This window comes from Bufo bufo, chromosome 7, assembly GCF_905171765.1.
Source record: "Bufo bufo chromosome 7, aBufBuf1.1, whole genome shotgun sequence".
Lineage (NCBI taxonomy): Eukaryota > Metazoa > Chordata > Amphibia > Anura > Bufonidae > Bufo > Bufo bufo.
In genome coordinates, this window is record NC_053395.1 from 15659688 (window position 1) to 15681407 (window position 21720).

Below are 21720 nucleotides of genomic sequence, written 5' to 3' on the forward strand. Positions count from 1 at the left end.
CTCTTCTACACTCTCTCCTTCTCTCTCTCGTCTCTTACTTACACTCTCTTTCTCTCTCTCTCGTCTCTTACTTACACTCTCCTTCTCTCTCTCGTCTCTTCCTTACACTCTCTTTCTCTCTCTCGTCTCTTCCTTACACTCTCCTTCTCTCTCTCGTCTCTTCTACACTCTCTCCTTCTCTCTCTCGTCTCTTACTTACACTCTCTTTCTCTCTCTCTCGTCTCTTACTTACACTCTCCTTCTCTCTCTCGTCTCTTACTTACACTCTCTCCTTCTCTCTCTCTCGTCTCTTACTTACACTCTCCTTCTCTCTCTCGTCTCTTACTTACACTCTCCTTCTCTCTCTCGTCTCTTACTTACACTCTCCTTCTCTCTCTCGTCTCTTCCGTACACTCTCCTTCTCTCTCTCGTCTCTTCCGTACACTCTCCTTCTCTCGAGATCTCTGCTTCATGCCAGTGAATGATACCCAGGAGGATAACTATCGGTCCCGGTCCTGTGATGGACACGCAGGTCGATGGCTGACAGCCGTCCAGTAACGCACTCTGCACCAAGTGCGTCTGTCACAAAACCTGGAAGTAGACAGTGAATGTGGCAGCAAGCAGAGATCTTGAAAACTGCGAGAAAGTGATACAGAAAGAATATTGGCAATTTCCATATCTGGGTAGACTCCATGCTGTCCTCCACCAGGACCTGTGTTTTAGTTGCTCCGCACCGATTACCTCGTGGTGGCGGCCCCCTCTCGTGCCGCCACTGTGGAAAACTGATGTCTATTTATTAAAGCCTGCAGGCATTTTCTACCACTCCCCTCAGGTTCTGCGTGTGGTCTGTGCACAGGTAGGGGGCGCTGCTGAGCAGTGGGTGTGTGGGGGATGGTACTGTTGCTTCCTGTGGATGTATCTAGACCAGGGGTCTGCAGCCTCTGGCACTCCAGCTGCTGTGAAACTACAACTCCCAGCATGCACACTTGGTTGGCTGTTCTCAGAAGTGAATGGAGCATTTGAATCTTTGAAAACGTAGGAAGCGGAGAACGCGGGCGGTGGATACAAGCGTCTCGCTGGCTGCAGCTCATGGAAGGACGGACGCCGTAGGCCAGGTAGGTTCCCGCTGATGGCAGTGGAGCCTTCAGATGGATCTTCATGGTACAGAGCTGAGATACTTCCAGGCCAGCAGCAGGATTTCTCATTATAGCCCGTGTATCACCGGCCTACTCTCCGTCTATTTCCTCCAATCATCCGGTTCTGTGCCTTGCTTAAAGGGGTTGTGCCACGAATCTGAATGCTTTTGTAATTGTATGTAATTGAGTGTATTATAGCCACTGAGCTATTCAATAAAATGTATCTGTACAGCGCCACCTGCTGTTTATTCTTATCCTTATTTCTTGTCCAGCTCACTGAGGTGGTCGCACAGGCTCAATTTAAAGGGGTTGTCCGCTTTATACTATTGATGACCTATCCTCAGGAAAGGTTATCAATATCAAATTGGCCGTGGTCTGACACCCGGCACCCGTGCCGATCGGCTGTATACCTGCTCGCCGCAGCAATTGCAGTTTAATTAAAGTATGGCGCCCCCATTCAATCCTGTGGGACGGCTCTGTAGTATTCATGTGAACAGTCAGGAGCCGTCCCATAGAAGTGAATGGGGACGCCATACTTGTAATTACACCTGATCACCACTGCAGTTGCTGTGGCGAGCAGGTAAGCAGAGCAGAGATGGCAGCTCTTGTATGATTGGTGGGGGTGCCGGGTGTTCGACCCCATTGATCTGATATTTAAGACCTATCCTGAGGATAAATCATCAACTCATCTGTTAGAAGCTGTGACAGTTACAGGGAAAGAGCTACGGCACAAAGGACATCCTTCCCCCCGAGCTGCAGCAGAAAGGACACGTCCACCTGGAATGCCAGCTTGAAATAAATCTAGCAGAGCAACTGTTGTAATGAATGTTGAGATCTCTGGATCCATGTGAGGTACAGGGCTGGTTCTAGCTTTGTTAAAATAGATAGTCCTGTGCTATATGATATTTGACTTTATATTTTTTTTTACATCAGTCATGGCATTACACCTTTAATCCTTCTGCTCCCTGCGCCGTACAAGTACGGTGCTGGAGCGATGGGTAAACATGGCGCCTACTCGAGCGTGCAGCGGGTGCCATGGCCGACTAGTCTCCGCTGTTTCAAACAGCAGAGAGCCACGGCTAAAGCGGTCATTAAAACCTTTAGATGCCATGTGCAAATGTGATCACGGCATCTAAAAACTCAAAAACCCGGGAGCTCGCACTTCCAAGCTTTTTACCGGCATCCTCTGCGGCCAATGAGGATGCCGGCAAATTAATTCAATATGCTGGGTCTCTCTGAAGAGACCCAAGGTATTGGAGCTGTAATTCTTATTTTGGGCAGCAGGTGGCAGGCCAACATAAGAATTGAGCAATTCTGCTCTGATTGTGGATCTCTGACAAACATGATGATACAGGATTAAAAAAACTAAAAAAAATTGTCTTGTAGCCCCAAACATGAGCTAAATAACCATAAAAAATGTTTAAAAAAAAATATGGACATCATGGGCAACACCGCATCCGAAAGACGCCCGTATTATTAAAATATAAAAATATTTTTCTAATACGGCGAATGGCATATGAAAAAGTTACACACACTTCAAAATGGTATAACTAAAAACTACAGATCGTTCCGCCAGAAATGAACCCCCACACAGCTCAGTAGATATAACCATAAAAAAGTTATGGCGGTCAGAATATGTTGATGTAAAAAAAAAATTTTGTTTCAGGTTTAATTTATTTTTACTCTATTTAGACATATAAAACCTATACCTATGTGGTCTCATTGTTATTGTACTGACCCAGAGATTGAAGGGCACAGTTTAGTTTTGCCGCAAAGGGAACGCCGTAGGGACAAAACCCTTAAAACAGTGGAGGAATTGTGTTTTGTTTTTTCCCCAATTGCACCCCATTTGGATTTTTTTTTTCTGCTTCCTACTACATTGCATGCCGTATTAAATGGGGGCATTAGAAAGTACAACTTGTCCCGCAAAAAATAAGCCCTTATATATGGAAAAATAAATATGGCTCAAGGAAGATGGGGAAGAAAAATGAAAATGAAAAGTCTGCCTGCCAGTAATGTGTACCTGAGGAGAATGTGCAGGAGCTAAAGACCAACCATGATCTTAAGTTCTCTGCTCGATCCAGATAAGTCATGGAGGTGAAAGAAGAGGAGTCCCACATGTAAGGTCACTAGAGAGGATGTCCAGTAAGACATTACACTTCTCTATCATCTGCTGAAATCTGCACTTGACTCCTATGGACAAGAGACTGGCAACGTCCCCAAGACCTGCGTATCAAATAAAAAAATGGAGGTCTTTTTGTCCAGATAGCCATGACTGGTAGAGAAACGTTTCCAGCAGTTAGGTCATGGTATGGAGTCCTTAGCCTTGCTCAACCTCCAGAATCTGCACCAACAGCCCCTCATTTTAGATCTCTGATGGATTAGATCCAAGACAGATCGACACCAGATTGATCGACTTGGACATTTCTCCGAGAACCATCTTCTCCAAAGCCTTCACTTGTGAGTATTTTAGAAGTTTATCTTTGCATTTCCTTTGCCATTGCTGGAATTTTAAAGACAACGCTCTGAGGAGAATATATATCTCATAGGTTGGAGGTCAGCTCCTTGAACATTACTGTATAGGCTCTATAGCTTTCTGTCAGCCCCAGTGACGTCACGGCTGCTTCACAACCTCTTTAAAGGTACTGGTCGACTGTAACAGTAGATCAACACAGTAATAACAGTACTTCCTGGTATAAACTAGGTATCTTCTGTATGTAATTATATACACTACTTACAAAAAGTTAGGGATTTTTGGCTTGTGGGTGAAATTTCATGATGAACCTAAAAATTCACTCTAACCTTTACAGGTGAACTTAATGTGACCTTCTCTAAACTTGCACATGTTCAGCATTTCAGTACTTTTTGCACAACCTGCTGTTCTCTAACAAGGAGCCTAACAGCAAAATTCACAACAGGTGTTTGATCCACGAATTGCCCAATAAATTTCCTGGTTCAATTAGAATTCGTATTTAAACAGTCCTCCTCATCATGCTGTTCACATGTTGACATCATGAGACCAAGACGACACCTAACAATTGATCAACAGTACAGCGCCATTGTGAGGCTTCAAGTAGGATGTTCTTAGATGCAGGGGTGCACCACCAATGAGGCCAGGTGAGGCGATCGCCTCAGGCAGCACCAGGTAGGGGCAAAAGGGGGGTAGCGGTAGGGCCATGGGCAATTAGCACTTTCATTGTGGTGAAGGGGTTAAGTTAAGAAATTGGCATGGGGGGGGGGGCGCCGTTTCAGTTTTCGCCTCAGGCAGCAGAAAGGCTAGGTGCACTCTTGCTCAGACGGAAGTGGACACTGAGTTAGAGTTGCAACAGAGAGACTGGAAGAGTCGCAGAAAGGCAGAGAAGTGGACGTCCTTTGGCCACATCCCACACTGATGACCGCTTCATTGTGAACAATGCCCTGCGGAACCGGATGATGAATGCCACACAATTCCAGGCACATTTAAGGGGTGTGATAGGCACCTAAGTGTCATGTCACACCATTCAAATCTGTTTATATCAGGGTGGTCTGTATGTTAGACGACCTGCAGGCTTCATTGTCTTGCATGGGCCAGGGGGCATCTACACTGGACGAGGGACCAGTGGGCCTCAGTGCTGTTCACTGATGAAAGTCGATTCATGCTGAGTAGAAATGATGGCCACCAACGATGTTGGAGATGTCAAGGACAGAACTATGCATCAGCCACTGTTGTCACCAGACAAGCCTTTGGTGGTGGTGGTGTTACAGTGTGTGTGTCGCGTTCGGGTGTGGGAGGAAAACACCACACCGAACATAGGAGGGAAAGGGGTGAGGGAATAAGGCCTAGAAACTGGGGAAAGGAGATGGACACCTCCTAGTAAAACCCTAATTAAAGGCCTGACTAACTACCAGTATGAACAGACACCAGAGGTAGGTGAGTTCATACACCGGAATACCTAGTGTCCTAACTCGCCCTATAGGACCCTGGTACTAATGTCAGGACTGAGACAACCTGTTTCTCAAAAAGGAAGGATGAACAGGAGTCTCCCTCAGGCTTTAATACAAATGACAGGGAAATACAACACACAAAATAACCCAAACAAAATACAAAAGGGAAAGAAAACACTTAACTTCAAGCACCAGGAACTCAGCCGAGATCCACACACCAGCTATCCTCAACTTCAACAGAAGCTATAAATCGCAGAGCATAGTGGGAGAAACCACAATAAATAGAGAAGGTTAAGTGACCATAATAGCCACACCTGGGGAGAGAAGGTGTGGCGAGCACCAGAAACAACACAGATGTCATTTGATCCAAACTGAAAACATGTCAGATCAAACCACGTGTTGCCAGTCTCACCGATTGCCTGCCACCTGTCGCGGGAACGTCCATGACAGTGCGCTGGTATTTTTAGTCAATACAAAACTGCCCTACACTTTGTGAGTGGTACAGTGACAAGCCCATACTACTTGAATAACATCACTAATCCAGTCATTGACCCTCTGCATGAACAACACAGGCCTAAAGTCCTCTTCATGGAGGACAATGCACCAGCTTATCGAGGTCGCATCATAAGGGAATGGCTGCTGGAGACTAGAGTACCTCGAATGGAGTGGCATGCACTTTCCTTAGACCTAAATCCCATTAAAAACTTATGGGATCAGCTGAGTCGCTGTGTAGAGGCTCATAACTCTGTACCCGAGAACCTCAATGACCTGAAGGCCGCCCTTCAAGAAGAGCGGGATGCCATGTCTCAGAGGACAATAAGTCAACTTGTGAACAGCCTGAGATGTCGTTGTCAAGCTGGAATTGATGCTCAAGGCCACATGACAAGTTATGGAGACACTGAAGTTTTTGTGGGGGTATAACCAGAACTGGTGTCGGCTTTTGTTTCAATAAATTGTTTGAGATGAGGAAATCACCACTGCTGCTTCTACTTAAATGCCCGACTTTTATGATATAATATCAATGGAGCGGGAACTTTTTTACGTTTTCCATAAATTTCCTCCAAAAGCCAAATATCACTAATTTTGTATGTACAGTTGGTATAAGTTACACATCTTGTATATAGTGATATGGACCATGCTGGTATAACCTGGGCATCTCCTGTATATGATTATACAGGGTGGCCCACGAAAAAGTAGCCCGCCTCCAGCAATAGTACAACAAGATGAATGAGCAAATGGATTATTTTTTTTAATTACCCACCAGTCAGAAAAGATGCTGACAGTGGTCCCCGTCCAGGTCTCGGCATCTTTGGGTCGGTCGGATTATCTTGGCTGATGCTGCTTACAGCTCTTCAGCAGTGATGCTGCAGAAGAATTAATGTCCTGCTTTTTCTAACAAGATGGAGCACGTGCCGCACCTCAACGAACTCACTGGATGAGTTCATGAACGACCAAACTGTGAGCAAGGGGTTATGGCTGCCACGTTCCCCAGACTTTTCTACATGCAATTTTTATCTGTGAGGAAATTTAAAACAGAAAGTGTCCTCTCACAATCCACATCCTCTGGAGGAACTCAAGGAGAACATCACAAACACCATCCACGGCATCACTGCTGAAGAGCTGCAAGTAGTATCAGCCGACAGAACCCGACCTGTCCAAAGATGCCGAGACCTGAACGGTGACCACTTTCTGCATCTTTTGTGACTTGTGGGTAATTAAAAATAACAATCCACTTGCTCGTTCATCTTGTCCTACTATTGCTGGAGATGGGCTACTCTCTCGTGGGCCACCCTGTATATGTACAGCTGGTATAACCATAGCAGTACGGACCATATAGAACCACACTTATATTGGTTATAATGTTTAATGAGGTTAATGGCAGCTGTGGACGGAGATCGGAGGTTGGGGCCCTACTTGTTGTCTATTCGGGGGCCCAGGTATGTAGTTTTGAAAGTTCTAAAACAGAAGGTTCTTCAGAATGTAGTTTAATCTCCTCCTTGCCACACTGTGACGATTCTGATCTCTCCGGGTAACAATGGCCTTCTATCAGTCAGATTCCTCATGAGTACATTGGATATGAGCCTTCACATCGCACATCTTCCTACCCCAGGGAGATGAAGGGCACTCGCCCAGAGATCTATCACTATTTCTACAGTTGATAAATTCCAGCCAGGAGGGGGCAGCATTAACATCTGAGGCAGGAGCACCTTCCTGATAGAGTAATCCTGATCCACACCGCAGCTGCTTGCATATGAGCGAGGCAGTCTGAGTTGTCATCACATTATTACAGACCGATCCCCAGCTTCCATTATAGTAAATTTCAAGCCGTCCTTCGCATCTGTTACCTCCTCCCACCAGGTGAAGGTCTATGAACTCTGCCAAAAAAAAATTCATTATCTTTAGAATATGTCCACATGTGATCACCGGCAATTCTACAGAGTTAAAATCTCCCAGTGTTCCCTACTCGCTCTGGTGATTTGTATTCTGGGAAATGTTGTATGTAGAGTCATCTTTAGTGTAGGAACTCAGCAATGTTGGCAGAAGTTCTCTTTAGGAGCTTGCTCACTGTTTCCAGTAACTATAGAAGAATTGCGCATGCAGCTCTGGAGTGTAATCCAATTCTAGAACTAAAAATATATATTTTTTTTATTTTACACCTTATGGTCCAGATAATCCTGCAAAGAACGAGAATAGCCTCGCACTAGATTAATGGGAATTTGAGCAATTGAGATCCTCTGGGGCGGGTCCAAGAATCTTAACATTGTAGCTAATAGCCAATATGAAATATTTTTTTGACCAATGCTATATCTACATGTTAATAGCATAGTTTAAGCTTTAATGATTGACAGCTAGTATCATTGGACAATATAGAACAGGATTTCTTATCTTACCAGAGCACACAAGTCGTGCAGCTTCCTTATCTCCGGAGTCCACCATTTCCCAAGAGCTTGAGGGACATTCCCATAATTTGCTTTCATGTCCTGCACATCTTAAACCCTTTAGCCATATATTCCCAGCTCCATGCATGACCATGGTGGTAACGTTAATGGCATGGCCACACTTCAGCTCCCTGCAGACTACATCAGCATTTACTGATGTCCATGTGTCACCACTGACCATTGACCATTTTCCTTTGTGGTAAATTTGCACTGTCCCGGCACATCGTGCAGGGCCGTTCATCAGCTGAACACTTTGACTCTCTGCAATGTTGAAGAAAAATGAATGGTTATAGGGCTCTCATTGCATTTTTGACCATGCACCTCACTATTATAACCACAATGTATGCAAGAAAGGAGATATCCAACCTGAGCAGATGACTCCCACATCTCTACCAAGGTCGGTAGAGGCAGCTGAAGACAGGGGTTGGGTCTTCAAACACTCTTTTAGGTCCATCTCACTTCCTTGACATATGAGACTGTCCCACTGTATAATTTCATGTGCTGGACCCATTAAAGTGAATGAATCAATTGCTTCTCCACAGTGTAGCTGCCTACACACAACTTGTGCATCCTTGTTGTCCCATTGATGGTCTGTCACGCGGCCCCAGTTATCATCCTGCAGGACCTCCAATCTCCCATGACAGTGGCTTACACCCCCTACCAGACGTAGAGTTTCCATGGTACCTGATGGGTATACCAATGACGTCCAGATAGTCAGAAATGGTTCTATCAGCATGTCAGTGAAGGTTAATCTGAAAACTTGACCTGCGCTTACCTGAATATATTACGCTTGCTGTGGCTTGTTCTGGACACACACTGTTCCCCAGTGTTGTCTTTGTACATTCCCTGAGGCTGGACTCTGTGCCTTCACAGTAAAACTCATCTGTCCAGAGAAGACTGTTTTCCCCAAAATGACCGCCATCAGGGATTGACACTGCCGTTCCACATTGTAACTGTCTGCAAAGAACATTGGCAGCTTGGAGGTTCCAGTGTGAGTGACACAGAGAACCCCACTTTCCAGCAAACATCATCTCTACCCTTCCAGAACATCTCTGGCTGTTGTTCGTTAATCTGAAGTCTCTGCTCAGACCTAAGAAAAGACGAAGACGGGAAAGAAGGCAACGATACATTACACAAGAAAATAACATTCCTACTACCTGGTGCCACCAGTAGGAGGAGCGCAGAAGCATAGTGCCTACTGCGTTATTATTGACTTAAATGTATAAACAATGTATGTGATGAGCTCCCTCTATTGGTGGCACCCAAAATTGTATCATTAAACTCATATTTATACTGAGGATTTGGAGCTCCATATCAGAAAACACTAAACTCTTACCTTCACTTTCATAAAACTCTGAGCATTAACTTACCTCTCCTTTTATTCTCACAGATGACCCCAACGTCATTTTTATGTCCACATCGATCGATTCCCCACATCGGGTGATTACACTCCCATATAGCTGACTCTGCGCCAGAGCATTTCACATGACTCAGCCAAACCTTTCCAGATCCAGCTCCAAAGCTGGCCACCTTGGCTTGTCTTTCATCTTCATGGGTGCCACCACATCCCAGTTGTATACAAACTATGGTGGCCTCATTGACACCCCAGAAATAGCCACACACTGTTCCCCATTGTCCCTCATGGCGGACCATTAGCCTTCCTTCACACTCATTCTTTCCATCAGCAAGCTTGATCTCCTCTGGTTCACCTGTAAACATATGTGAGATCAGCAACTGGTCGGAAAAGCAAAAGAAAACCCTAGATCATGACCTACTAGATTATCTATTTAGCCCCATAGTGAGTTGGCTGTATAGAGCAAGGAAGTTTGTATCTGCAGGTGGGTAACTGGGTGAGCAAGGAAAGCTCTCCTTAATCTCAGTATTGGTAGCAACTTCTATTACAGTTAGAAGAACAGCTCCGGAGCACAAGCCACTGCTCTAACTAGTGAAATACGGTGCAGACTAAAGGAACAGGAACACTCATGAGTACGGCAGAGTTTTACTATTTGGCAGAGGAGCATGGTTGATTTTCTTTGTCTCCTCATTATTGTTTTGCTGAAGATTCTTGATGAATTTCTTGGTTTCAAGAATTTTGCAAGAATCTGGATGATCTGACAAATATTGTTGGATGTGTAACATGAGAACTTGGACCCAAAATTATCTTGGATCAAATGGGGTGTTTGGTTTTATCACTTTTTTGTGTCAGTTCCAACAGTTGCGCAATTTGTGCTGCAGAAAGAGATGGACGAGGCTTGGTCTGTCTGAGAAGAACATATGTAACATGGAACACAACTCAAATTTACAGGTAATTTAAGCAGGGATTCTACCTGTGGTATCATGCTCTACCACTTAGGCCCTGCGCCAGTTTCCCCAGGAGTATTAGTGATTGCACATTACCTGCACACATGACGCCGACGTCCTGTTCGTGGTCACAGAATGGATGTCCCCACATCTGGTGCTGACATTGCCACAGGTTTGACTCTTCTCCAGTACAAACAGCATTACTGAACCAAACCTTCCCTTCTCCAGGACCAAATGATACCGCCCTCATTCGGGCGCCGGGGACGCTGCAGCCCAACTGGCGGCAAACAACTGCTGCATTCTTGTCATTCCAATAGTCACCACATACTGTGCCCCACACGCCCTGGTGACGCACCTCCAGCCTCCCTTCACACGCGTTGGTTCCTCCCACAAGTCTCAGCTCCTGAGGACCACCTATGGTATGCACATATGCATAAGATTCATATACAGTGCCTTGAAAAAGTATTCATACCCCTTGAACGGTTACACATTTTTTCACATTACACCCCCAAACTGAAATGCATTTTATTGGGATTTTATGTGATAGACCAACACAAAGTAACAAGTATGTAACAAGTGAAAAGAAAATGATAAATGTGTTTTTATCATGTTTTTATAAATAAAAATCTGGAAAGTGTGGTGTGCATTTGTATACCCCTTAATAAAATCCATGGTGACCAATTGCCTTCAGAAGTCACCTAATTAGTAAATAGAGTCCACCTGTGTATAATGTATTCTCGATATAATTGCAGCTGTTCTGTGAAGGCCTCAGAGGTTTTTTAGAAAACATTAGTGATCAAACATCACCATTAAAACCAAGGAACACACCAGACAGGTCAAGGATAAAGTTGTTAAGCAGTGTAAAGGAAGGTTAGGTTCTAAAAAAAAAATCCCAAGCTCTGAACATCTCACGGAGCACTGTTCAATCCATCATCCGAAAATGGAAGGAGTATGGTACGACTGCAAACCTAGGAAGACCTGGCCATCCACCTAAACTGACAGCCCAGGCAAGGAGAGGACTAATTAGAGAAGCAGCCAAGAGGCCCATGGTCACTCTAGGGGAGCTGCAGAGGTCCACAGGACAACTATTATGCCTCATTCACACATCAGTGTTTTGGTCAGTGATTTCCATCAGTGATTGTGAGCCAAAACCATGTGTGGTTCTAAACACAGAACAGGTGCAGATCTTTCCCTTATACCTTATGTCTGTGGAGGCTCCACTCCTGGTTTTGGCTCACAATCACTGACTAAAACACTGATGTGTGAATGAGGCTTTAGTCATATACTCTACAAATCTGGCCTTTATGGAAGAGTGGCAAAAAGAAAGCCATTTTTGAAAGCAAGCCACAAGAAGTCAAGTTTTCAGTTTGCCACAAGCCATGTAGGGGACACAGCAAACATGTGGAAGAAGGCGCTCTGGCCAGATGAGACCAAAGTTGAACTTCTTGGCTTAAATTCAAAATGATACGTGTGGTGGAAAACTAACACTGCCCATCACCCTGAACACACCATCCCCACCATGAAACATGGTGGTGGCAGCATTATGCTGCGGGGAGGCTTTTCTTCAGCAGGGACAGGGAAGCTGGTCAGAGTTGATGGGAAGATGGATGGAGCTAAATACAGGGCAATCCTGGAGGAAACCCTGGTAGAGGCTGCAAAAGACTTGAGACTGAGGCGGAGGTTCACCTTCCAGCAGGACAACGACCCTCAACATCCAGCCAGAACTACAATGGAAGGGTTTAGATCAAAGCATGTTAGAATGGCCCAGTCACAGTCCAGACCTAAATTCCACTAAGAATCTGTGACAAGACTTGAACATTGCTGTTCACAGACGCTCTCCATCCAATCTGACTGAGCGCAAGCTGGTAGAGACATACCCAAAAAGACTTGCAGCTGTACCTGCAGCGAAAGGTGGTCCTACAAAGTATTGACTCAGGGGGGCTGAATACGAATGCACGCCACACTTTCCAGATTTTTATTTATTAAAAATGTTGAAAACCTTGTATTTTTTTTCTTTTCGCTTCACACATGCTTGCTACTTTGTGTTCAAGGGGTATGGATACTTTTTTAAGGCACTGTATGTAATTATATGTGTACAGCTTGTACCTGAGCAGATAACTCCAGCGTCATCTCGATGTTTGCATGAACTGCTTCCCCACATTTGATGCTTACAGTCCCATACAGCTGTCTCATCGCCTACACACTTGACGTTACTGAGCCAGACTTTGCCCGTTCCGGCTCCAAATGAAGCCGCCTTGACTTGGAGGCCATCGGTGACGTTGCAGCCCAGCTGTCTACAGACCACAAGGGCGTTGCTTGTATACCAGTCCAGACCGCACACGGTGCCCTACTGTGCTCGATGCTTAACCTCAATCCGTCCCTCACACTCGTTTTCCCCACCAGCCAGCCTTATCTCCTCCACTTCACCTGTGGACAGTAGAGAAGCGGGATACGTTCATCAGAGTGTAATATACATAGAATATAGACTATGTATGACTTAAATAGATCATTTCCATTAAAAAAAAATATACCCCACTAAATATAAATCCTTATGGGACGTCCCAAATAGGCTATTTTCTTACTGTTTATAGTGGTCATTCTCGTAACCTTCAGCCACCACTAGAGGGAGCTCAGGAGCTTTCTGTATACTCTTATACATTGATCTTTAATAACAGTGTACAATAAGGTCTTAAGTCCCTGTTTTCCCCAGAGTTTTCAAATCTTCTAGATACATTTCTCACCTGCACAGACAATGCCGATGTCCTTCTTGTGGTGACAGATGTCTTCCGATTCAGTGCAATATTTGCAGTGATTCAGAGTTTCCTCTTGTCCATTGCAAGTCACACTGGTCAACCAGACTGTCCCAGTCCCGGCACCGAATGAGGACACCCGGGCATCATGTCCTGATCCTCGGGGGCAGCCCATCTGTCTACAAACCACTTCTGTGTTCTTCTCATCCCAGTCATCTTCGCACACTGTGCTCCACTCTCCCCCAATCTTCACCTCTACTCTCCCTTCACATGGACCAGATCCCCCCACGAGTCTCACTTCTTCAATTCGATCTAGGAGACAATCAATGGAATGTCACAGGGATAGAGTAAGGGAAGAGTTGAACTACAAACTCTAGTATCTTGCACCTAGTTAAGGATGAACCTGTCTCTATGCTCCTTGCTTCCTTTTTTTTTTTCAAAATGTTTTGAGCTACGGAAAAATCGGATTTGCATGGAAGGCCCCCTCGTGTCTTACACCTGGTTAAGCAAGAAGTTAAGCGGGGGAGGGTCTAGGTGATTATTTCTTCCCAGACTAAGGCACCTTGTCTCTGATTCTCTCTATACTCCGTGCTCACTTTTTAAAATTAATTTTTCAACTATGGAAAAATCTGAGCAGCATCAAGGGCCCAACTAGTGTCTTCCACCCAGTTAAGCAAAAAGATAAGCGGGGACAGGGCTAGATAATCTTACTTCCCAGATAAAGGCACCTTGTGCTCCTCTCTGCATCCCTTTCTTCCTTCTTTTTGATCCCTCTCTCCTTGCTCCCTAGTTTTCGATCAATTTTTCATTTCTGAAAATATCTGAGCAGCATCAAAGACCCCCATTCAAGAGGCTAAGCGGGGGCGGGTCTAACCAGGGATGGGTCTAAGCAGGGGTGGGTCTAATCAGGGGCGGGTCTAGGTGGTTTTTCTTCCCAGATTAAGATACCACATCTCTGCTCCTCCCTATATTCCTTGCTTGCTTCTTTTCAATCACTGTCTTCAGTTGACACCCTTGGATGTGGAGACCCCAATAAAGAAGAATTTTTATGATTATTGACATGGTACAAGTGACAACAAATGTCTTTCATATTTTATGGGGTGATACTAGACCGTAGATATAAAATGGCATTGTCCAGTGGGGTTCAAAAGGTCAGTTAACATTGTGGCTCAATACCTTGTTACATAAAGCATTTGAAATAACCCAATGTAGATATGTCCAGACAACTAGAGAGTGTGGTGTGGACCTACCTGCATGGGAGGTAATCAGCAGAGACGTCATGAAGCCAGCACCCACCTGAGATGGCGCCGATCACAGCCCCGAGCAGGATCAGAATGGCCCCGAGTTGTCTGCCGCGCTCCATGGTACTTCACATAATGCTCTGATTTTAACAATAGAAACTCAACATCTGGAGTTGAAAATCCCCTCCAGACCCAAAATGCAGGCAACAACACAAGAAAGGAAATGCTGGATGTTCTCCAGGCTGTGCCTGGCAGGAAAGAAGGTTGTTATCTCAGGAACGTAGAACATTTACTGTCACATTTACTGTCTATCTATCTGTCTGTCTATCTATCTATTAGTGTTGATCGCGAATATTCTAATCGCAAGTTTTTCCCCCGAATATTGGCACTTCGAGAATTCGCGAATATCTAGAATATAGTGCTATATCTTCGTAATCGCGAATATTCTAGATTTTTTTTCTTCAGTACCCATGATCCCTCACTGCTTCTTGCTTGTGGACCAATGAGAAGGCTGCAATATCTTTGACTTTAGGAGTAGTGTTGATCGCAAATTTTCGTATCGCAAATCTTCCGATTGCCGTTTTTCGCAATCAATAAAATAATGACTGGAGATCAAATTCGCGAATATATGATGAATATTAGCCCAAATATTTGTGAAATATCGCGAATTCGAATATTGCCCCTGTCGCTCTCTATCTATCTAATGTGTAACCAGGATAGGGAGGAAACACATACAGGAGGTCCTATTGACCCTCAGATGACAGCCGCTGACCTCAGGGACACTAAACCACTGGAGCTCAGGTTTCATCTTTTCATCAGATGGTTTCATAGATGGCCTCTTAGGGTGTTGTTTGATTGCTGTCATCTTTTCCCTACAGTGCGCCTGACATTGTAATGAGAAGTATTTCTGGTATTTATGTCTAAGGGCGAGGAAAGTTCCTTGTACTTTGTTATTTAGTGGAGCAGAGAAGGTTGTCATAAGTCATGTATGTATGCTGCAAGTCACCACCAACATCACTGTCCACATGCAGTGCCTAGAAAAAGTATTCATACCCCTTGAATGTTTCCACATTTTTTCACTTTACACCCACAATTAACCTAAATGTATATATGTATGTGACAGACCAGCACAAAGTAGCAGGTATGTGTGAAGTGAAAAGAAAATTATACAAGGGTTTCAAAAGTTTTAATAAATAAAAATCTGGAAAGTGTGGCGTGCATTTGTATTCAGCCCCCCTGAGTCAGTACTTTGTAGGACCACCTTTTGATGCAGATACAGCTGCAAGTCTTTTGGGGTCTGTCTCTACCAGCTTTGCACATCTAGAGGCTGAAATCTTTGCCCATTCTTCTCTGCCCACAGCTTGCGCTCAGTCAGATTGGATGGAGAACGTCTCTGAACAGCAATGTCCAAGTCTTGTCTCAGATTCTTAAAGGGATTTAAGTCTGGACTGTGACTGGGCCATTCTAACACATGACTATGCTTTGATCTAAACCATTCCATTGTAACTCTGGCTGGATGTTGAGGGTCGTTGTCCTGATGGAAGGTGAACATTTGCCCCAGTCTCAAGTCTTTCGCAGCCTCTACCCAGTTTTCCTCCAGGATTGTCCTGTATTTAGCTCCATCTATCTTCCCATCAACTCTGACCAGCTTCCCTGTCCCTGCTGAAGAAAATCCTCCACACAGCAGGACATTGCCACCACCATGTCTCACGGTGGGGATAGTGTCTTCAGGGCAATGTTCAGGGTTAGTTTTCTGCCCCACATAGCTTTTTGCATTTAGGCCAAAATGTTCAACTTTGGTCTCATCTGAGAAGAGCACCTTCTTCCACATGTTTGCTGTGTCCCCTACACGGCTTGTGGCAAACTGCAAACGGGACTTCTTCTGGCTGCTTTCAAAAATGGATTTCTTCTTGCCATTCCTCCATAAAGACCAGATTTGTGGAGCACACGACTGATAGTTGTCCTGTGGACAGATGCTCCCACTTGAGCTGTGGATCTCTGCAGCTCCTCCAGAGGGACCACGGGCCTCTTGGCTGCTTCTCTAATTAGTGCTCTCCTTGCCTGGGCTGTCAGTTTAGGTGGACGGCCACGTCTTCCTAGGTTTGCAGTTGTGCCATACTCCTTCCATTTTCGGATGATGGATTAAACAGTGCTCCGTGAGATGTTCAGAGCTTAGGATATTGTTTTATAACCTAACCCTGCTTTACACTTCTCCACAACTTTATCCCTGACCTGTCTGGTGTGTTCCTTGGTTTTCATGATGCTGTTTAATCACTAATGTTCTCTAAGAAACCTCTGAGGCCTTCACAGAACAGCTGTAGTTATCCTGAGACTATTTACTAATTTGGTGACTTCTGAAGGCAATTAGTCAAACTGGATTTTATTTAGGTGCATTAGAGTACAGGGGGCTGAATACAAATGCACTCCTCACTTTCCACATTTTTATTTATAAAAATTTTTGAAAACCACCTTTTTCTTTTTACTTCACAAATATTTGTGTTGGTCAATCACATAGAAGCGCAAATAAAATACATTTCATTTTGTGGGTGTAAAAACGTGGAAAAGTTCAAGCGGTATTAATACTTTTTCAAGGCACTGTATTAACTAGCTTTAGTGGTGTTTATACATAGACTGTAAACGTAGCAATGCTCCATGAGATAATAATATGTAGACCATTCCTGATCACCACTCAAACCCCACCGGGCTACTTTACAGACTAATCGAGTAGAATTATTACTACTGGTGGGACTTTTGGGAGCGCTTTGGGGGGCTATCTGTATGGCACTGTTATTTCTGCAGTATAGTATTTGGGGGTATTGGGGTCACAGTATTGGGGGTAGCAGCAGGATGACAATGTTGGGTCACCAGGAGGGGGAGGATGATGGAAAAGTGAGAAACCTAAGATGTCTGTGTGTCAAACTCTGCAGAGACAAGACGCGGCTGGAATACTTTGTCATGGCGGTCTGGGCTGAATGGAAAAAATAAGGAAAGAGAACATCTACATCAGAGGAGACGTCATTGGATGGAAGAGGTGTGTGGTGCTGTATGTAATGTCCAATGCAAATAAGCTTTTAGCAGTAGGGCTGAGGTAGGGGTTGGATTGAGAATTAGACATGAGGGCGTGGGCGCCATTTCAGTTTCCTCCTCAGGAGCAGAAAGCTAGAATCTGCCCAGGCCATAACTTTCAACTGTATCTAGGGCCTAAGGATAAAGATGCAGTTGTGGACAGATAGTGAACCACTGCTGGGAATAGCAATTCCTGTCTGGCTGTCCTGATTAGGACCCCAATACATTGCTTAGCTTGGGGCCCCAGAAATGCCAAGCCCGCCCCTCCTTGTTGGATATGGACCATGAGTAGAACAAGTTTATATTGTCTTCTGTTGCCATCCAGTGGTCATTCAGAAGCATTACACTTGTGATAATGGAGATTGTGCCTTTGCGAGTGGACTTGTTATGGATTGGAGAGTATTCTAGGAAACATTTGCACCTTCTATGATAAACCTGCCTTTAGATCATTACAGATCCACTCAGTGCCCCATAATAGAGAACATCGGAGAAGTACTGACTAACCGTGGTACATAGAGTAAGAAGAAACAACAGGACACCGGTCAGCGGTCGGCGCGCAGCCGTGTATTATACACCAAGAAATCACAATGTCATCCTGTCAAACATTTCTGTAATTCTTAACATTTTATGTTTTGTTTCGTTTTTTAACTTTTGGTTGATTTCTTAGATTTTTTAAAAATTTATATTATTTTATATCTGACAAAAAATTCACAAAAGTAAGGCTGAAGGATTCCGGAGCTGATTAGAAATCTTGTTAGATCACTCATGTGGGTCCAGGTGGCAAAACTAGATAGAGGGGAGGGGGCTTCAGTGGATTAATCAAATTAGGGCCCCCTACTGGTGCCAAAGAACGACGTTGTCTTCTTCTGTGCTAAAGAGTCCCCTAGTGCCCTTCCCCCAGTTCCCTTGAAGGTATGCCTATAGGAAAGGGCAGAGGGGCAAAACTTGGCTATTTCTCGATGTGTCTCTGTCTATTCATGTTCGCGTGTTGCTGTCTTTGTGTTATTTACGTGTTTATTGAGCTTGCACTTGTTTTTTTGTGTGTTTTGTGTTGATTGCGTTTGTGAGCTTTATGCCCACTCACCAATATCCATCAAATCAAAAATAGGGAAGATTCTGCAAGATAATTTTTAACATGCCCCCCCTTCCTCTTACTTTCCCCACAGTGCCCCTGTAATAAAGCAAACTAGTATGGTCATATAAGCCAGTGTCCACTACAGTGCCCCCATAACGGAGCAAGCCACAATATCCATAATAACTAGCCAGCTCCCCCAGGATTTAGCCACTGTCCTCACAACTGCTTAAATGTGACCCCATAAGAGGTAACGCCATATGGAGGGGTTATTTTAGACACCCGTCTGTGGTGCTATACAACGTTGCTGGTAGGGCTATAATAATATAGACTAGAGGGCAAAAGGGGCAAATGCCTCAGTGGCGCTAGTAGCCTCCAGCTGCGGACCCTTAGCAGGGTTGACTGCTTATCTTGAATTCCCAAAAATAGGTCCTGTTATAGGAGCATTGTATGACACTGTAATTTAGGCATTGTATGGCAGTATTATTTTTCTTTCAACACTTTCTTATGTAGCCAAGTTTTCCTGAGATGTTCTAACATCTTGTTCTGATTGAGAGTTACAGACCAGCCATAATAGATACCACACCTCTCATACAGGTTATATAACTACCTAGTGTGACAGGTTAAATAAGTCACAAACATAGTAAAAAAATCTTTCCATTCAGTAGTTAAAAATATTCATAAAAGGGGCCTAGGAGCCCCATAGATAAGGCTAAAGTATATCATAAACCAGGACATAAAGTACATAGCAGTGGTAAATACCTATACCGTAGTCCTCCTGTGCTGCCGATGTACTACACACAAATGCATGAAGTGAAAGGATCCTTCAAAGGGTCAAGAGTCCTGGAAGTTCTGGATTCTCATGCACCAAAATATTCCCTTTAGCTTTTAATTTTAATGCAGCTATTGTCAAATACGTAGAACGCGGCAAGTAGAGGCTCGTAGAAGGTGGAGGTGAAGGTGTGCAAGTGTCTGGTGGGGTTCAGCTGGTAGAAGGACAGGTACCCGGCATCATAGTCGAGGTAGATCCCAACTCCTTGCACTACGGAATCCGAGACTACTGTGTTCTGTATATTGTTGTGAGAGGCTCCAAGAAATTTTTGGAAAAATAAGGTCCATGACTTATTGTTGTATCCAAGAAATGACTCGTTACCAGCGATCTTTCTCTCAATGCTCTTAAAGGCCACCCCAATGATCCACCTCTTGGCTTCGCTCACATCCACTTCCCAGTAATGTTGTCCAGAGGTAAATTCATTGGTGCTCAAGACTTGACATGACTTAAACCTCTCAGGGGTTTCCGGATACTTCTGAGATGTTGTGGAGTGAGAAGCGGATTTCAGATCGCTGGATATGTTAATTTTATTTTGAGCGGTGTTCACATCTAACGTGATGTTTGTCTTCTTAAGACCTGTAAACTGTCGTAAGGCCTTGAGATCCTGCAGGCTCTCTGCAAAGTTTAAGAGCCCTATGTGTAGGATGAGGGATATGGGGCCCTCATCTACACTAGTAGATACTTGAATATCTTTATCGCCTTCACTGGCTCTTTGAGAACTCCTACGCTTGACCACTTCATGAGATGTTCCCTTCAGCACCGTTAATGGATTGGTCACATTGCGCAGCTCCTTGAGGTGATTTATCTTTTTCGAGAGCTCATCCTTCTTTTTTTCAAGTTGTTCAGTCGAACCATTGACTCGGAATATAACTTTCTGCTCCTGCCTGGAGACCTCGTTCATGGCCCTGGACTGAAGAGCCTCCAGCTGTTCATTCATATCTCGAAAAAGGGCAGCCACCCTTTCTGTGACCCCCGTGGTCGCTCCTTTCATGTTGTCTCGTTTCTTCAATAGTCTGTCAAGTTCTTTCTCATTTTCTTCACTTTCCAAAGCCAAGTTATCCAAGGCATCTTTAATACTTGCCTTTCGCTTCTCAAAGGCATCTTTGAGTGAGTCCACCTTGTGACCTCGATGGTCTCCGATGATACAACATGACACACAGATACAGGCTCCATCCTTGGAACAGCAAAACTCAATGACCTTATCGTGGATGGAACATTTCATGTCCTTGATGGAAGTGGTGGGTTCCACCAAGATGTGCTCCGTAGCCTTACTGTGGACTTTAATATGTTCTTCACAAAGAGAAGCTTCGCAGTGCAGACATGTTCTTGTGGCAGGCACTGGTGACTGGACACAGTAAGTGCAGTAGATCTCATCTTTCTTTCCAGATTCACCTTTCTCCATCTTAGACCTTGGTCAAGGGGAAAGTGAAGTTTGCAGGGAACACTTGAGATCAGAGGTAGTCCAGACAATGTGCACAGCTCAGAGATTGAATGGAGCTGCTCTGTATTCTGAGCAGGTAATAAAAGTAATGTTACAGCAACTAGATATTTTGTTTATGAGTTTCACGCCTACTGAGTCACGTAGAGAGCAGAGTCCAGATCTATGGATGTACGTGTAGATTTAGTAGATAGATAATTGTGTATCTGGAGCACACACTTCCAATCCCACAATTGGTTCCATAGACATTACTGCACATGGTACCAACAAACCTAAGGACTCCTTTACACTTCTTCGCAAAGTGTTCCTTCCAGACAATCGCTTGCTCCTCAATGAAAGACACCGTCGCTTTTACATGCAGCGATCTCCTCCACAGTATGGGGAGGAGCGATCGCTAATGCCATCACTCGTCCCCATACAGAATCATTGTTTGCCAGCAGCACAGTACTGTTGACCGCACCAACGATCCTACTACTCAATGAACAAGCGTTTTGGGTAATCAGTGGCACCTTTACACAGCCACCTTTATCTATCTATTTATCTTTCCATCTATCTAACCTTTCTAACATATCTATTTAGGCTTTCTAGAAGATTTTGGAGTCTGTCTGTTGAAATTTTGCCCTTTCATCCAGAAGGGCATTTGTGACGTCAGACACTGATGTTGAGAGGGCCTAGATTATAATCTACGTTCTAGTTCATCCCAAAGATGTTGGATGGGTTGAGGTGAGGACTGTGGACATTCAAGTTTTTGTTTGCAACAAGCTCACCCAACCATGGAACAGAAAAGGGCCTTATTCAAACTGTTCCCACAAAGTTGAAAGCATACCATTGTCTCCAATGTCTTGGTATCCTGAAGAATTAAGATTTGCCTTCACTGGAACGAAGGGACCTAGACATCAGTATTATAAATGTGTGGGAACCTGTTACAAATTTTGCACTGGGGCCCAGAATAGTTAGGTTGTACCACCACACATCCACCCATTATAGATGTGAAGCATGCAGTAACAGTTCACCCCCCCCCCCAGAAGTTCTGCAGTAGGTG

General features: G+C 44.4%; 2 protein-coding genes across 3 annotated transcripts; both read right to left on the reverse strand.

Moving 5' to 3' along the window:
• Positions 1-6685: 6685 nt before the first annotated feature.
• Positions 6686-14474, reverse strand: LOC121008582 (scavenger receptor cysteine-rich type 1 protein M130-like). 2 transcript variants are annotated; one of them, XM_040441215.1, is made up of 8 exons: positions 14280-14394; positions 13021-13341; positions 10376-10693; positions 9349-9687; positions 8754-9068; positions 8345-8662; positions 7931-8239; positions 6686-7414 (listed from the first exon to the last, which is right to left on the reverse strand). In XM_040441215.1, exons 1-8 carry the CDS (start codon positions 14308-14310, stop codon positions 7086-7088), a joined length of 2280 nt encoding a protein of 759 aa, XP_040297149.1. In that variant the 5' UTR covers positions 14311-14394; the 3' UTR covers positions 6686-7085. The 2 variants fall into 2 exon arrangements, with proteins under 2 accessions (XP_040297149.1, XP_040297148.1); XM_040441214.1 differs by having other exon boundaries at positions 6687-7414; positions 14326-14474.
• A 4815-nt stretch (positions 14475-19289) lies between these two features.
• LOC121008702 (tripartite motif-containing protein 16-like) lies at positions 19290-20642 on the reverse strand. Its single transcript, XM_040441398.1, has one exon. The coding sequence runs from the start codon at positions 20640-20642 to the stop codon at positions 19290-19292; it is 1353 nt and encodes a 450-aa protein (XP_040297332.1).
• Positions 20643-21720: the final 1078 nt, after the last annotated feature.

Excerpts from the sequence above, each read along its gene's own strand:
- LOC121008582 (XM_040441214.1), bottom strand. The coding sequence starts at position 14,392 with ATGGAGCGCGGCAGACAACTCGGGGCCATTCTGATCCTGCTCGGGGCT. Across the intron at positions 8,663-8,753 it reads AGCAAGCGTAATATATTCAG|GTACCATGGAAACTCTACGT; the intron begins GTAAGCGCAGGT and ends TATACCCATCAG. Across the intron at positions 8,240-8,344 it reads TGTGGGAGTCATCTGCTCAG|AGAGTCAAAGTGTTCAGCTG; the intron begins GTTGGATATCTC and ends TCAACATTGCAG.
- LOC121008702 (XM_040441398.1), bottom strand. The coding sequence starts at position 20,642 with ATGGAGAAAGGTGAATCTGGAAAGAAAGATGAGATCTACTGCACTTAC.